Source organism: Lepidothrix coronata, unplaced genomic scaffold, assembly GCF_001604755.1.
Source record: "Lepidothrix coronata isolate B3197 unplaced genomic scaffold, Lepidothrix_coronata-1.0 Scaffold98, whole genome shotgun sequence".
NCBI classification, from domain to species: domain Eukaryota; kingdom Metazoa; phylum Chordata; class Aves; order Passeriformes; family Pipridae; genus Lepidothrix; species Lepidothrix coronata.
The window spans coordinates 1,434,816-1,452,533 of record NW_016690278.1 but is presented as its reverse complement, the minus strand read 5'-3'; the positions used below and the strand labels follow the sequence as shown (position 1 = coordinate 1,452,533).

General features: G+C 42.5%; 1 protein-coding gene across 4 annotated transcripts in view; it reads left to right on the top strand.

Moving 5' to 3' along the window:
- Positions 1-594: 594 nt before the first annotated feature.
- The window catches only part of KCMF1 (potassium channel modulatory factor 1), a 49,310-nt gene continuing 32,186 nt past the window's right edge, over positions 595-17,718 (top strand). Inside the window, exons 1-2 of one of the 4 annotated variants that reach the window (XM_017822485.1) lie at positions 3,806-3,877; positions 8,985-9,086. Coding sequence is in view for 1 of the 4 variants with exons in the window: in XM_017822484.1 (XP_017677973.1) it covers positions 820-835 (16 nt within the window). In the remaining 3 variants the exon portion in view is untranslated. Of the gene's footprint in view, positions 836-1,446; positions 1,472-3,805; positions 3,878-8,984; positions 9,087-17,718 lie in introns of those variants that run through there. The other 3 variants (XM_017822484.1, XM_017822487.1, XM_017822486.1) reach the window with 3 other exon arrangements.

The following is a 17,718-nucleotide window of genomic DNA, read 5'->3' as shown; positions in this document are numbered from 1 at the left end:
CTGTGATTCAGTGAGTGAGATGACACACGGCACCCCGTGGGCCTCCTCCATATGGAGCTGGAGCCTGGCTGGAGGACGCTCCTGGCAGTCCTCTACAGGCCTGACAAAGGCGAAAGGGGAAAAACAAGAAGGAAAAAGACTCCAGCCCTGCGCCTGGGGTCCGCAGCTTCCCAAAGCTGGCAAAAAGAGTAACGCGATCGGTGACCGAAAGCCGGCCTAGGGCATGCGCCGGGCTGCTCTCTGCCGCTCCTTCCCCATAAAAAAGCTGATTAACGCGTGTCGTCCGGGTCAGGCCGGCGCTGGGTCCCGTTACCTCGGCCGCTTCCTGCCCGCCTCCCCCACCCCCGGCGCCGCCCGGCCCGGCCCGGCCGCCCGCGCGGGAGAGCCGCCGCCCTGCCGGAGAGTTTCCTCTTCCTCCAGCGGCGCGGCCGGGGCGGGAGGAGGAGGAGGAGGAGGAGGAGGAAGGGGAAGGGGCCGGGAAGGCTCCAGCGCGGCCGCCGCTGGTGCGGCAGGGGCGGGGCGGCGCGGGAGGCGGCGCCAGCGGCCGGCGGGGCCCGGAGTCACCGTGTCACGGCGCCCGGGAAGCCGTTGCCGCCGGATCCGCCCCCCGCAGGGCGAGCGAGGAGGAAGGAGGAGGAGGAGAGGGAGGAGGAGGGAGGCCGGCTCCTCGCCGCCTCTTGTGTTTTCGCCCCCTTCCCGGCCCAGCCCCGGCCCCTCTCCTCTCGCAGCGGGGCGGCGGCGGGGGGGCGAGGCCGCAGCGGCGCCCGAGCTGCCCGCGGGAGCCCTGGGAGGGGCCTGGGCCGCCGCCTCTGGACTAGGATGTCCCGACATGAAGGTGAGCGGCGCGGGGCGCCCAGGCCGCTCCCGGCGGCGGCGGCAGCGGGGCCCGGCCCGGCGGCCTCGGGGGCCGATCATCATCATGGCGCCGCCGGGAGCGGGCCCCGGGGCCCGGCGGCGGAAGGAAGGCGAGGCCCGGGCGGGCGGGCCGCGCTCTGCAGTGTCATAGCGGGGCAGGCCGGTACGGCCCGTTCGCCGCGCGGCCGAGGCCGGGCGGGGCCGGGCCGCAGGTACGGCCGGCGGGACCCGGAGCTGGCCCCGCTCCTCTGCCCGAAGGACGGGCGGAGCGGGGCGCGGCGCCCCCGGCGGGCCCGGCCGCGGTGGGTGGGCGGCGGCGCGGGGCGGCCCTGCCGACGTGTCGGCCCCGCCGCGGCGGGTCCGCCGGGCCGGGGGCCCCGCTGGGTGCCGGGGAGCGGGGCCGGGGGCACAGCGGGGCGAGCAGCCTGCGCGGCCCTGCCGAGGGGTGTCGCGTCCTGGCGGCCCCGGGGGCGGCCCCCTTCCCCTTCGCCTTGCCTTGCGGCGCAGGAGGCCGATGCTGGTGTAGTAGTGGCATGTTTTGAGGCCGCCGAAGAAACGTGTCCTGTGTGCTGCCTGCCCCTGCTCCCAGTTGTGTTTACCGCCGTAGAGGAGTTCGGTTGGTAGTTCAGCATTAGTCAGAAGGAGCAGGGTGGAGGAAGAGATGGAAGCTAAGAAAGGAGTCTCTACAGGAAGAATATGGGAGTGTGAAAACAGGAGAGAAAGTCGCTGGGTTTTTCTGTGCCTGTTTACCAGCGTGTAAAGTGTTTGGACTACTATTGAAGTACTCTGTAAAAGCAGGGTTTGTCATTTGAAAATACAACCTTCTGCCATGTTAGGAACTTAATTCAGCACCTGTCTCCATTTTCTCTTATCTAATTTCTCTTTTCTCTTATCTAATTTCTCATTTCTCTGTTTTATCTAATCTAAAGTGTTTTGACAAAAACATTTTAGGGGAATTCAATATTTATAACTCATAATCCTGACTTCTAGTTGCTTGATGCTGGACAGTGGTGTATGTGCAATGGATTTTTGGTGTGTGGTGCAGTGTTTTGCAGACTTCTTGTTTGTGCAAATATGTGTGCATCCCTATCAAAGAATTGTCTTTCCTGAATCCACTAGCTCTTTTTTTGCTTGCTTGTTAAAGTTAAATTTAGTGGGAGTGCTACTTTCTGTTTCTCCCCTCCCCCTGCCCTCCATAAAATACATGTTTTCCCAAGAGGGTGGAGATGGATTTCATTATGGTTAAAGATGCAGTTTTTAACTGAAGTGAGCATTGATCACAAAGTTGTTGTTGCTGGTGTTGTAGGACTATACAGTCAGTAAAACTTTGCTGTGATGCATGTATTCACATACTTTCTTTAAAGCACAGTAGTAGAATACAAGCTTTTCTAGCTTGAACAGGCAAAAATTATGGAAGTGATATCATAGTGATATCATGTGTTGTTCTTCAGTGATAAATGCATGGACTATTATAAAAGGTGGTGATGTGTGCTAAAAAGACATTTCAGTCCTGGAGTGGCCTTTTTAAGACAGAAAAAGTTTGAAGGTAGGTTTCCTTGTTAAGAGTGTTTCTGATGGAGACTATATTGTAGATTTTTGGTTTAGTTGTTAGATTTTTTTGTAGCAAAGAAAATTACATTTCCTGTCTTAAATATTTGTTGATGTTTTTAGAAGGAGTGACTGTTAATGAAATCAGGCTTAATATTCTCTTTCCGAAGCAGATTCATCAGTGATTGTTCTGTTAGGCACACCTAGTTAGAAAAAAAAGGGAAATAGTTGTCTCTCTTGCCTGGTGAGTGTGAGTTTTGGTAATTTTTGTATTGTGGATGTGGAGTACTCAGGTGTGTGTGTGAACAGGCACATATGTTCCTGAAACCATGAGAACACTGTGGGATTAAAAATGACATCTGCTACTTTGTCCTTGTGATCATTTTCATTAACAAGCTAGTCTATCTCTTAATTTCTCAGTGATTCTCCTCTTACCTAGCACTTCAGATGTTTTCTTTTAGTCAACTTTAGTTGCAGGGATAGAATAACACATATTAGTATGGGGGACGTGGTTTTCCAACTTCATGGAAAAGGGATTTGGAGACTTGATTTTGGTAGAACTCTGGAAATCCATAGTAATTATATATTAAAAAATAATTCATGTGCAAGGTCATTCATAGCTGACAGCTTTTGATGCAGTGTAACTAGTTTGGGGATGGCTGTCTTGGAAGTATATGGTAAAGGGAAAAAGAAAGCTTTAGTCATGTTTAAGTGATTCTTTTTTTTTTTTTTCTGTGTGTTTCCTTTAAAATGGTCCATCTGCAAAGTTACAAAGATTTATTGATGGTTCTTCACAGCATCTGGATGCTGTACCAGTTTTATGACGGAAAAGGATTAAATGGAGAAATTAGAATTCTAAAGTCTCGGGACTTTAAATAGGTTGTGAAGCATCTGATGGAGACTTAAGCTTACTTTACATCAAAGTTTCTTGACCGTTTCTTTGGTGTAATAATCTCTGCAATACAGTTGTTGGGGTTTTTTTGATTGTTTGGTTTTGGGGTTTTTTTGGTTTTGTTTATTTTTTTTAAGGGAGATTTTTTTTTATGCTTTAGAAAAATTCTGACCAAGCCTGCCTTTTCAGTGTGCTCTCATTTCACACGTGAACTCTAGACTCGTGTTTCTCCCGAATTCAGGAAAATGGGCACCAACTAGAATTTGAATTATTGTTGCTTTTTTTGAAATACTCGTTTGTTGTTTAAGAGACTTCGCTGGTAATGCTGTCAAGAGTTAAGTATTTGTCACTTACTATTGCTGATCTCTTCTAATTTTTCAAACCCATTTTTATTCTGTGATTTGGTGTTAAGAGACTAGCTATTCTCTGCCTTTGGTTTTGTAGAATGCAACATGAGGTCATCCCCTGGTCTTGGATTTCATGTTGTTCCCTTTATAGGAGCAATGTGCTGTGTTTCTCTGGGTTAGCCCCTCTGTGGCGGAGTATGTGGTGGTGTAATATTTGGCAAACTACAAGGAACAGGTAGGTAACTTTCTTTTTTTTTATGCTCTAGAAAGTTTACCCGGTAGTATTTTGCTTATTAAAGATTATCTCTTTCTGTGGGCATGCATCTGGCAATGGTTCTCTCCTGTGTCGGGAGGCACCACGCAGGACAGCAGAAAAGTATAGAATTACCACTTCCAGGAGTATCATTAGAAGACCACTTTTGCAACTTCTTTTGGAGAACTAGGTTACTGCAGCATTACTGACCCGGCTTCAGGTTCCCCACACCTGGTAGCTCCAGAAGGCTCCCAGTGCCATACCACCAGCATCACCTCTGTCTCACATGCTCTGCACCCCGCTCCCAAACCTGGTTCCATCCTTTTTTCTTATTCTTACTAAAGGGTGTAGTCTTTAAGCTTCGAGAAATAGTCAGCAATAAGTGGTAGTGATTTTTGATGGTGCCCATTTGTCAGCTTTTTTTATGAATCAGCAAAAACCCTGCAGTTAATCCTAGTCCCACATGTAGTAAAGTTGTGAATGGATGGTGGTAACGCAGCTAGGAAGGGAGAGCTCCTCAGAGTGACTGTGGAGCTTCCAAATGTTCTGTGCCGCCTTCAAGCTCCTTGTACTTCAAGGAGCTGATGTCTTGGTGCTCCTCTCTTTTGTGTGTATACATAAATGTGTGGCATAGAGATACTTACATCAAGTGCTTATTTGTAATAGAAGGGTAAATAAGTAAATTTTAAAAAGAAAGACACCAAACTTGGTCTTTGAAATTCAGTCCATCGTAGTTGCAGTTGAATATGTACCAACCACATAAAAACAATTAATGTAAGGGTTATGGTAGCTTGAGGCCCCTAGCTGTACAGTGAAAAATTGGGAGTCTGGGCTGATAACATTTTCTATATGCTCACAATACAGAACATGAACAAAACTTCATAACAAACTCCTTGAAAACGTTAAAAGAGTAATTTCTGCCCTTTGTAATTATGCAACAGCTGTGTCATACTTGAGCTGCACGAGGGTACTACAAACTTCTGACAAGACAAATAACACTAAGCAGTTGTGGGTAACTTAATACATCATGTAATGTCTGTTACAGAATTGCTACTAAGTGCAGAATTAATATATTTTTGCATGTAAAACTTTTAATTCAATTACCAAGACTACATATTTTTCATAGAAAGTGCTCAAGATACTGTGTTAGTGAAGTATGGCATTTAGTGATGAAATGTGCATCTGTGAGACCAGTTACAACTTGCTGCCTTCTGATACTTACTTTGCTTACATATTCTCCAAATATGGAGTTTGCTATTTCACAATACAGAATAATAACAAATTCTTTTGTATGCTGCTGCCACTTAGACCTATTTTGTAGAAAATAAATCCAGATTAAGTTGTATGTGTAATATAAAACAGTGAGGTTTTTTGAATTTCTACCAGTACTTGAGTCTGAAGGAGCATTTTCTAACTGTATATGCAAAGTGCTTTATACTCCTGTTAGTTTTACTCTGTGGTAGCATAGGAATGCATCTAATTACAGATCTAGTGCAGTGTCTGAAAATGAGTTAGTGTGACAATTGGACTATTGAGAGCTGTGTTTAGAACAAAAAATGTTAAATATAAACAGCTGCAAATGCGATCAGAAATATTTGAACACAGTAATTTGCTTTATTATTAAACTGTTGTTTGATTTCAGTAGGAAACTGAATAATCATTTAATAATAGAAAGAGCTGGAAACATAATTCATATTTTAACTGGAAAGATGCGTACTGGTTTTGTGGAAACTAGGTTTTCATTTTAAAAAAAGATTACTGGTTCTGATGGTTTAGAAAAGCAGACGGAGTGTGAACCAAGATGCTGCTGTACCTGCAGAGTCTGTGAACAAGGTCCTCCAAAAATGTTTGTAAAGAGACCATTTTTTCTCTCAGATCATCATAAAAAGTACTGCCATGGATCATGGGAAACAGGAGAAAAAGATTAAAATTAGTTATCTATGTTAAAATGTTAGTAGCCTGTATCTTAAGCAGAAAAATGGGAACAGAACAGTGATACTTTTACCGGTTTCGGGTGGGAGTGAAGAGAGAAGGCAAATGGTGAAAAAACTCATACATCCAAATATTTGTTTGAACAAAAAGGGGTTCAGGGGAAATTCATAGAGCCATGAAAATTGCTTGAGCAGTACTGGACAAATAAAATTCGTACATGGTAAATAGAAAGTTTTTCGAATACTTTAGCGTGTTTACGTTACTGATAAGGTTTGAGGGAGAATTTTTGGTGTTGCTTCTTGGTTGTTGTATCTTCATTGTTACCTTACTTCTGTTACTATTAAATACAAAGCCAAAGTGGCGACTAATGCAAGAAGTGTTAACACATCCCTGGACACCACAGCAGATTTCAAGCTCAGGAACTGGGATGTACCAGAATTTGGTTGCAGGGACAGCAGCAATTCAGTGTTTTTTGAGTATCTTCATGTTGTACACAGTTGCGTATTATGTACTGCGTACAACCCCTGCCTCCTTTAAGGTGTGCAGGAGGGTTCTCTGTGTTAGACCACTTCTCAGAGTTTGGAATTGTGCAGCAAATGAGCAGATAGAGGTGTTACAGAAACAAAGGATGGTCGAGGTGTTGACAGTGGAGCTTTGTTGTGGAGAGCTGGATCTACTGTCCTGTCTTGTGCTGCAGAGTTCTTGTGAACTGCTAGGTAAATACCTTCAGCAAGAATTCACAGGTAGCTGTTAGCTGTTCCTTTGGTTATGAAGGCCTGATCTGGGGTTTTGGGATTGAGCATTCACACCTGCAACTGTAGTAACTGAGCAGTGAGCTTTGAAAAAAACCCGCTTGATTCTAGAATATCAAGGATTCTGAAAAATCCGTCCTTTGGCTTCTTGGATTGCGTGGCTGGGTTCAGTGGACTTAGAGTTTTAATCTTTACATGCCTTGGTTTCCCTCTATTTCAAGAGAAAAAAAAATACTGCTCTAGAAGTGCTGTTAAAGTTAATTTGTTGATGTTTGTGCTGCATTGAAATACAATAGAGAAAATGCTTGCAGGGAGAAGGCAGTGAGAAAATCCATGGTCAGTGCGAATTTTTTTGAAGTGTGTGATAACTAAGGGCTCAGGCTGTCAAACAAGGACAAAACAGACATTCCTGTTTGTTTACTGATCATATGCACTGGTGCACTGAGTAAGGTGATATTTTTGGGGAAAGGAATCTAATTGTGTTAGGTAGCATTTCCAGTGAATTCTGACCATGGATTGATTCTAGGGATATATATTTTTTATATTGGTAAGGTTGTGAGCTTCCATAGTTTTTGTTCTTGGAATAACTTGGGCTAAATCAATCCTCCACATGCAATGTATTCTTCCCTGTACAGGATTTAGAACAGATGAGGGGATTTGGAAGCTGTAGATTTTGAAAACTGAGAGATAACAGAGAAGGGATATACAAGCTTAACTGTAGGCAGAAATGTTGCTCACTCATACAGAAACAACATTATTAAGGTACTGTGAGCAGCTTGGACACATTGAGTTCAGAGAACTCAAGCAGAGTGCTGTTAGTGACTCGGGATGTGTGAGGGGGAATTACTGCATGGACAGAAGCTGAAAAGCAGTTTGCCTCAGAAAGGCTGATACCGAGAGAGAATCTGAAAGAAAGGCATCATCTGCATAAGATGTAATCTCTAATATCCCTTTTCAAATAGAAAAAGAAATTTCATGAATTCAAAAGGGGGAATAAAACTGAACTGCTTTTTCATACACTATGTTAATGAGATTGTGAGAATTTTTTCATTGAATGTTCTTAAGGCTACCTCATATCCAGATTGAACAATTAAAGCTTTGGATTTTATCTTAAACTTTCTTCTCCAGGTCTTTTGTCTATTTCAGATTCAAGTGTTTTTCTTAAGGATCTTAAATTTTAGGTCCCTTTGCCTGAAGCATCACTTGAGCATCTGGTTTGAACTTACTCCTATGGGGTTTTTGTATATCTAGTCCACAGGGTTATCCACATTTTTATCTCAGTATAATATTTTGACAGTTAATTTTGGTGCACTGAAATAAGACCATTTTGAATTCAGTGTGGAGCATAGAGACAAACTTTTTAGTTTCACTGTTTTGGAATATATGTGTAACCCAGCTTTTCATTTACTAAGTTTGGAAGTGAGGTCTGTGCCAAGTGAAAATTGTGAGAAAGCATCACAGAAGCCCCCCAGTTATTTTGAAAGGCAAGTACAGGTGATGGTTTGATTTCTACCACTTGAAGTTATTTGTTCTAGTTCAGAATTAACTTTTAAGTATTAATAGAAGTTGTCACTGGAACCTCTGACATATTAGGAGAAAATGGTTCCCCCTGCCAGGTTTGTTCTGAGAATATGGTTTGAATGAATGGTAGGGGGAGGATGGATTTATTTGGTAATTTTTGTTTTCTTTGTCTTTTAATGTTAAAATATTTTTAGAAAAATATTAGGCTTAATCTGTGATTTGCTTTTGTATGATAATTCCTCTTCTTATTGCCCATTTCTCACCCTGAAGTGAATTTCCTGCATTTATTAATTCTTTCTGTTGTGATGTTTTATTTGGAGCTTCTAGGAGACTTTCTGTAAAAGTTGCCCCATTTTCAGTTGAGAGAGACCTGGGTAAAACTTTTTTATTGCAATTAAGTGTGGAACCCGGACACAAGAGACCATAATGTTTTTCCCATTTTCACATGGGATAACAGGTGGAGATTTTATATTTTGTAAGAAAGCAGTCAGGAAAGTCTTCTAGAGGTAGGAATTGGTGGTCTTGTACCCCATCTCAGTGAGTTTTGTCGATGCAAGTCCATTCTTCTAAATTTTTTACGCGTTGGGACATTTCACTAGCATATACTGTTTGCAGCTATCACTTCATACAGTTTTCCTATACTATTTAAAATTTGTTTTTAATTTCAGCATTTGTATAATTCCACTTTTTTTTTCAAGATTCTATTTATCCTGTTCCACATTGATTTGTATCATCCCACTGTCATCACTGACAAAAATCCAACTGAAGAAAGACATTAATTTAAACAAAAAAAAAGTAATTTTTTTTAAAAATACTGCAGAAGTAGGATGAAAAAACAGACAGTTTAAAAAAAATTATAACTGCATTTTTTTTTCTTATCTCAGGTCAGATTTGGTCTTCCCCCATCACTTCTGCCACTTCCTGGTGCCAGATTCTTTTTGGGAGGCAATGTTTCTTGTCTTGACTGACAAGAGGTGCTGTCTCTGGTAGGATAAATTATCTTCTTTGCTTTCTTTCTTTTTGTCTTTGATCTCTTATCTTTTACTTCATACTTTGTTGTCACTATTCTTTCTTCCCTTTCCCCATTATGCTCTCCCTTTCTTGCTTTCCTCCTTTGAGTGCTCTGGGGTGGGATTTTCAAAAACACCTGGGGGAAGCTGTAGACCCATGTCGGGTTCAAGTGCAGTAGAAATTTAATGCCTGCCTCTGCAAGCCTCTTTGAAAAGCAAAGCTCTGGCATTTCTTGCCCTCGCTTATTTCAGAAAACAGCTGTTGCTGAAAAGGTTTTTAGGCAGTGTTTTCTTTGGCCAGTTACAGAGATTAATCTGTATTTTGTTTTGGTTTTTTTTTTAGATAGCTGATGAGATGAGGTGGCTTTAGTAGTGAAGATTTAACTAGGTTATGACAGAGGTATTCTTTAATTACTTGTCAAGGAGAGTCCTTGTTTACAGAACTCTTCAGTAACAATTGATTCCTAGTGTAAATGCTATTTACTGTCAGCTTATTGATACTAAAGCAGCCAGTATTATTGGCTAAAGGTGATTACTAGTGGCCTGCTCTATAAGACTATATTTACTCTAAAAAAAGTAAACTATGAGGTGAAATATTTACATATAAACAGTGTAGAAATTAGTGTAAATTAATCTGACAGAGGAAAATATACATATTCCTGTTAGGGTTGTAGTTTTAAACTGATTTCTCAACCAGTATTGAGACCAACATGAGTTGCTTTCTGAATGCTTGACAGTATGGCAGGAACTTCATGGCAGCTTCTGGAAGATAAACACCTGGGTGTGTGCCTAGAACAACACTAGAATTACTTGGCAGTTGAATAGAGGCATCCTGGAGGTGACTGGTTGGAGAACGGTGCTGTGAGCTGTGTTAAACATGAGGTACTCTGTGTACTTGATATAAGTACCTCAAGTATCCTACCTCCAGCAGCAGTACAAGATCATACATGATTTTCAAGGTCAGAAATGCGCTAGGATGTAGTCATGAAAGGACTTCTTCTGTGATTGTCAGTAACTTCTGTCTTTGTCTCCAAAGAAATGATTCTGGTAAGAATCAGTGTTCAGTTTTACGGGAAACATGTTTTTGCACAACTTAGCAGTGTGTGTGTGTGTATTAACTTAGGATCTTAGAAATCACTGTTCACCTGGAATGAATTTTAAACTGCTGAGTCTTGAAAATAACCATTGTCAGTTGACTTCCGTCTGTAATAGAATAAAATTAGCTCTGAAGAAATCTGTGGTTTGGGCATAGAGGCTTGTCTGTGCTGAGGGTACCATCACATCACTTTTCACTTCAACAAAGCCAATATTTCAATTATTGCAAACGTTTGCACGTGCTTTTGATATAGGCGGTAATGCTGAGATGTACCTAGCACAAACAATGTTTAGTGTGCAGCTATTATTTGTATCAGTATGCAGGCTGAGGCGTAGATTGTCTCTGCAAGTGGAAAATCTCTGTAGAAGAACCTTGTTATCCACCAAAGAAAGGGGTCTGTGAGAGCAATTTCAATAACAGTAGTAGTGCCGGAACATAGGTCACATTTGGACTGACACAGATGTGCCATTGCAGTTTCCAGGGTTTCTTCTGACTTTGTCTTTACTTTCTGAGAGTAAATAAGGCCTCTAACTTCAGCACCTGAATTATTGGTACTATTATTTTTCAAGTACCCAAAGCAGACTCTCTAAACCTAGCTGTGGAAAATGAGGTAAGAGATGAGGGAAAGAGAATTCAGGATGCCCTTGAAGAAGGACACCTAAGCTTTGCAAAAGTAAGCTGTAGAGAATGCAGAGCTTTCTACGTCATGACTAAGCTTTTTTCAATCTAGATGTGAATACAGTAGCTCAGATGATCTTAATTCTGTACCTGTTCCCTGCTATGGTTTGTACTGTTCTGATAAGACGAAAATGTCAGTAAATGTAGTTTGATCTCTGTGTAGATGGGAATCAGTCAATTCTACTGTAAACCATGACCTGTTGATTATAATAATTAAATACCGTGTAGATTTAAGGAGGTGGAGTAGAAACTGTACGGAGTGTCTTGACCCAGGAGTAGGTCAAACACATTTTCAAGCTCTCTTCTCCTTTGATTACCTTCAATTTTGGAAAAGTACAAAGGTGAATAAACTTATTTGCCCTCCTGAATTCAGAAAGAATGTATGCTGTGATCTGCAGATATCTTTTCTGAGCTTGCTTTGCCATAAGGATGTGAAATGCCAGGCAGAGTCTGTCTTCGTATACACTGTTCCTTATTCCGAAAAACTTTTGTGAGGAGTGGAGAAAACAGCTGGAGATTTTGCTATAGAAGAGTGGCTTTGGAAATGAAGATACAAAAGTGAAGATTTCTTACTATATAACCTTGTCTTTATAGTGAAAATAATTGAATAATTGACTGTTATTAGTCAATTATTTAGTGGTAGAGGCTGATATTGATAACGTTCTTGTGCTGTTGCAAACTGCTGTCTGAAGTTTTGTTGGAAACAGATGATCTGCAAGATGCAAACTCTCAAGTGTAACTGATGTGACATTAAAAAAATAAAAGTATAAATGGAGGATTTTAACAGGTTTAGGGGTTATTTTATAATCTGTTAGAATATTATCCAACTCTTAAGTATTGGAGCCAGCTACTGGGAGGTGTCATTACTGTACCTCAAAGATCAGTTATTATTTTGTTCCTGGAAGCATTAGGAATTAAAGGAAAGTGACCAGAAAGTGAAGGAATGAATTGTTGAGAATTCCATGCCAGAATACATTTATTTAGTGAAGAGTGAAGTACTTTGAGCTGGTAATTCATGGAGATGCAGGACTCCAGACTCTAGCTTTGAGGAATACCATGATGTATTTTTGCAGAACGAGTATTTCTAGTCAGCTGCTGGTGAACACTCTTTGTAGTACTTGCATTAAGCATTGTGTTGAGCTTCTTTCGCACCTCTTTTCCCTTTCTTCTAATGCTCTTGAAAAAATTATTGCTTTTCAAGAAAGCAGACACTTTCTTAACTTTTGTAATAGGACATTGCATTAAATGTCCCTACTTGGTAAGATGGTGCTGCCTTGCACACTCTTTCACAGTGCTAAGCATTTGGAGATCTCGGTAGCATATAGCAGTTTTAAAGGTCCATACTGTAGTTTGTTCCAGTTATGCCAAAAACTCAAGAGAAGCTGGGGGACTCAGGAATGCCTCAGAAATTAGAAACTGCAGAGGAAATGCTTTGAATGATCTGATGGCCTACATTCAGAATGGAGCAAACCTTAGGGGTAAAGAAGACTAAAGAAGTTGTGTGTAAATAATGGGGTCCTTTTGTTTTCCTCCTGCAACAATTGTAAGGCATCTTCTAAGGGTACACAAGAAAAATGGGCTTGCTGTTGACTCTACCATAGGCCCTCACTTGAAGTAGTTGGGTCTGTTACCTGTACTGAAAGATGTCTGCAAATCAAAAAAATGCTTACAGAACTCCAACTGTGAAATATATTTTATGTGGAGAGTATTTCAGGTACATTACCATACCTCTTTCACCCTGAAAAATTTTATGCTCTGATGGAACTGTAAACTTTGGGAAGGTAGGAGCTTCTGAATTGCTTCTGAGTTTCGTTGCTCTGCTGCGAGGTGTATCAGTGAAGTAAGGTAGCTACCAGCTCTAGCACACCCAGAAGTGCCTGGAAGGAAAGTAGTTAATGTTTACTTTTACTTGTAATACCTGGTGTGTTGTAACAGTTGATAGAGAGCTGAGAAAATCTGTTAAAATAACAGTTGGCTCAAAAGGTGTACAGGAATGTGGACATCCTGTTCAGCTGAACAGGCTGAAGGTGTCTCTTCACCTCTATACTCCATCGACACCACTAAGAGGACTGCCAAGGGCAATGGACGGAGTTTCAGTCTCATACCAACCCCACTTGACGGGTATCTCTAGACTAGAGAACTTGCTATTTTTATGGTAGAACTGGTTGCATGTTTGACGCCCATTCCCATGTCAAACATGAGAATCAAACACGGTGTTCAGTAAGGCAGTCTTAAAAAGGTACTAACTACAGAATATGCAAGTTTGTGGGTGAGTGATTTTGCTCATAAACATTTGAGAACTTGAAAAAGTAGCTTACTGGGTGAAAACCACCTTTGTGTGGAATTCAAGCGAAGTGCACTGGGCAGTGGAGAACAGAGCTTTTAGGTTAGTCTGAAAATGTAAAGAAAAAAGTTGTGTGCTTCCAAGAGGCAGATATTGAGGTAAAACAGTTAAAATATCTCTATGTCCACCTTCCCCTAGTTCATTACCTAGTTTTTCTTCAGTAGTATCTTTGTATTGTAGCACTCGGAGGTTTTTTTGTAATAGAGTGATCATTTAAAAACTCTTCTCAGTGAAGTTCTGTCAGATTTCTTTGTTACAGTTAATGTTTCCTTTATCCTTAAAGTAGTGTTTCATGCATTTTGTAACTGTAGCATGGTATCCGAACCTACAGTAGGGAGTAAGGAGACGTACTGGGTGTTTGGCCTTCCCTGTCCTTTTTTTCTTAAATCATGAAGTGAGGTCTGTTTTATCTGCTTTGAAAAAATGCTGCGTTATTGGCACCTGCTTTATTTTGTAGTTCAACAAATAGAAAGATCTCGATCTTGTTTAAGAGAATGAGCTAATTACAGTAAAGAGACTTAAGTACTTGAAAACTCATGAACTGGGATCTATAAATCAGTGTTGGGCTTTAGTGTTTAGTGATAGATTGAACGTTCTTCAGGAAAATGATGTGACTTGTAGGGTGGTGTAGTGGGTTTCTGTGGCTGGGTTTTAGTAGCGGGGGGGCTACAGGGATGGCTTCTGGTAGAAGCTGCCAGAAGCTTCCCCTGTCCCATGGAGCCAATGCCAGCCGGCTCCAGGATGGGCTTCCTGCTGCTGACCAAGGCAATGAGGAGTGACAGTAACGCCTCTGTCATAACATATTAAAGAACAGAAGGTTGTTCCACAGAAAGAATTCCAGCCAGGGAAGAGCAGAGAGAGAAGATGGGAACAACAAGGTAGACACCAAGGACAATGCAGAAGGAGGGGCAGGAGGTGCTCCAGGCACCAGAGCTGAGGCCCTGCGGCCCGTGGGGCAGAGCAGGGTGGGGCAGAGGTGCCTCTGCAGCCCATGGGGGAGCATCAGAGTGCAGAGACCCCCCTGTAGCCCATGGAGGAGCCCATGCTGGAGCAGGTGGATATCTGAAGGAGGCAGTGACCCCGTGGGAGGCCCAAGAGGGAGCAGGGTCCTGCTGGGGACCTGCAGCCCCTGGAGAGGGAAGCCCACGCTGGAGCAGGTTTTTCCTGGGTAGGACTTGTGGCCCCTGTGGGGGACCCATGTTGGGACAGCTCATTGGTGAAGGACTGACCCCATGGAGAAGTGACCCACGGGACAGCAGTTTGGGAAGAGCTGCTGCCTGAGGGATGGCAACAGTTCAAGGACTGTCTCCTGTGGAGGGACCCCACAGGAGCAGGGGAAGGACTCCTCTGTCTGAGCAGCAGCAGAAACAACAACTGACTGTAACCCCCATTCCCATCCCCCTGCACCACTGGGGGGGAGGAGGGAGAACATGGAAGAAAAGAGGGGTAGGAGGAAGGTGTTTTTAAGGTTATTTTACTTCTCATTCTTTTACTCTGACCCTCTTAGTAATAAATTTAGGTACTATCCCTGCTTTGAGTCTGTTTTGCCTGTGATGGTGATCAGTCAGTGACCTCTCCCAACTGTTATCTCAACTGATGAATCCTTAGCTGTTTTTTTTTCTTTCCTCTGTCCAATTGCAGAGGGAGAGCGAGAGAGTGACTTTAGTGGGTACCTGGCATCCAGCCAGGGTCAACCCACTACAGGTGGTTAGTAAATTATTCTTAAAAGTAAGTTGGATATATAAGTGGGATGATTAGGACTGTCAGGGAAGTGTTCCAGAAGATAATACTTTGATCATCTTTGGTTCTTTATGTGCGTGCGGTTTAAGAGGACAAGATAAAAGAAACTGCAAGTAAAAAAGCTAAATGAAACTCCTCCTGATCAGAAGAACAAAGAGAAAGGAAGGCATTTGGTATGGCTGGCAAATGGCTGAGTTGCCAATCCAGGGACCATATGAGTGTGTATAAGCAGCCCTGCTGAGAAGGACCCGGGGGTGCTGGTGGGTGAGAGGCTGGACATGACCCGGCAATGGGCACTCAAAGCCCAGAAAGCAATTGTGTCCTGGGCTGCATCAAAAGCAGCGTGGCCAGCAAGGCAAGGGAGGGGATTCTGCCCCTCTGCTCTACTCTTGTGACTCCCCACCTGGAGCACTGCATCCAACTCTGGGGTGCTCAGCACAATAAGGGTATCAGCCTGTTTGAGGGAGTCCAGAGGAGGGCCACCAAGATGAGGAGAGGGACGGAGCACCTCTCCTATGAGGAAAGGCTGAGAGAACTGGAATTGTTCAGCCTGGAGAAGAGAAGCTTTGGGATGCCCCAATTGCAGCCTTCCAATATCTGAAGAAAGCCTACAAGAAAGATGGAAAAACTTTTTACAGGAGAATGTAGTGACAGGACAAGGGGGAATGGCTTCAAAGTGAAAGAGGGCAGGTTTAGATTAGGTATTAGAAAAAAATTCTTTTGAAGGTGGTGAGGCACTGGGACAGGTTGCCCAGAGAAGTTTTGGATGCCTCATGTCTGGGAGTGTTCAAGGCCAGGTTGGATGGGGCTTTAAGCAACCTGGTCTAGTGAGAGGTGTCCCTGCCCACAGCAGGATGGTAGGATCTGGGTAATCTTTAAGGTCACTTTCGACCCGGGTTATTGTATGATTCTCTGAATTAGCAAAGAAGTCTGTGCCATGAGGAATCAGAAAGAAGGGGAGAGAGGAATGGAACAAACTCAAAGCCTGATGTGAAACGTTTTTTATTTTGGCTTATTGTATATCCTGCAGCACTCCTGTGGTGTAACTTTCCCATCATAAGCAATTGTAGTTTCTGCAGGCATGTTTACCAGCCTGAGATACAGTTCTCTGTTAACAGTGTGAGGAAAAGACTGCCAAGGCAGTCTGTTTATGTTCATACTGAGAAAAATGCCCGAGAAAGCCCAGGGTAGAATATTTCTAATACTTAAATGAATGTACTGTAAGTTTTTGACCTATTGCTGCTCTGTCTTGTGTTCAGAGAAACTCAATTATTTTTACAAAGTTCTAGACCTCTTGTGGTGTTAAGGAAAGATAAATTCTTTTTATGATATTGTGGTGCCATTCAAAACAGCTTTTTGAAAGTAGTAAATTTGAAAGTGATTTTCTGCTCTTCTCTGTGAACTGAATTGTTTGGGAGGAATCTAGGTGTGACTGCCGTGTATTAGGCATTGCTGCTCTCTTTGGTGAAGAGGAGAACCACTTGCTCTTCTTTCCCCGCCTCTTCCAGCTGCTTTCTGGATGTGTGTTCCTCACATGAAAAGCCTGTATATTGCCAGACCACTTTGTGCAAGTCTTTAAGTCTTGAGTTATTGTGGGGTATCTAATCTCAGAGCGTTACTGCTAGAGCTGGAGCACTTGCTGCATGAAAACTTTTTTATTTTTCATTTCTAGATCTTTGGTTTCCCAGCTAGTGTTGCCCACTTTCTGCACTGGGTTAAATTTGGGCTTTTCCCCATCCCACAGGAGTAGAAAAGCTTCCTGTGTTTGCCTATTTGTGGGATGTTTAAGAGGATCGGGAATGAATCTGATAGTGCAAAAGGAAGTAAAGCTGAGCGTGTGTTCCAGACACCAGGGCTATGGATAGGGTGTACCTAAAAATTTAATTTCTGCTAAGGCTCTTGTGGAGGTAAGAATTTACAAGGAAAATGAATACATTTTGCCTCTGACAGATGTTGTGTTTTTTTTTTTTTTCTTATGTGCCTGAAACATGTCATAGAAAAAGCAGTCTTCAAGCATGTTCACTTCTCTGCTCAGGTGGGCTGTACTGCTCAGTTCACTCCCATTCCTGACGGGATATGTGTCTTGGTTTTCTTGTGCGTTTTTCCCTTTTTATGCCACTCTTCATAAATAACACTAATCCAAATGCACAAAGGCTTATTTTCTGAGAAAACTGTCCTTTAATTCTTTCAGGGCTTGACAGAGAAGCACAAGTTATTTTGTTTAACTTCTTTTTAGTGTTTCTTCATGCTTCTTACACCTGTAAAACTCATTTGTGTGTGATGTACTTTCCCCCAGCCCAATTGTCTTTTAGCAGGTACTTACCTGAGCAGTATATTTCTGTTGTCTCTTTAGTCCTGAAACAACAGGAACCTGGTCCTGTCCTATTAAATGAGAAACTTTGGCATTGTTTTCCTAGATAGAGGATGTAGCTCAGTGCTGTTACTCTTATTTTCTTGCCCTGGCACCGTTTGTAACTTTGCCAGTTTAAGTATTTTTCTGTTAATAGAATTTACATGCCGTTTACCGTTTTCCAGATTAGCAGAGTTGTTAAATAAAATCATGTTTGGTCCCAGTTCCTTTGCTGCCACATTACAAAGTTTCTGTGCCTCATTGCAATCTGTTTAGCTTTAATGTATTTACAGTACTTTACCAGGCTTTTGTGTTGTGATGGTTTTGGTGGTCAAATGAAATTATATTAAATTGAATAATAAGAGACATGTGAGACAGTATCAAATAATTAATAAGAAAT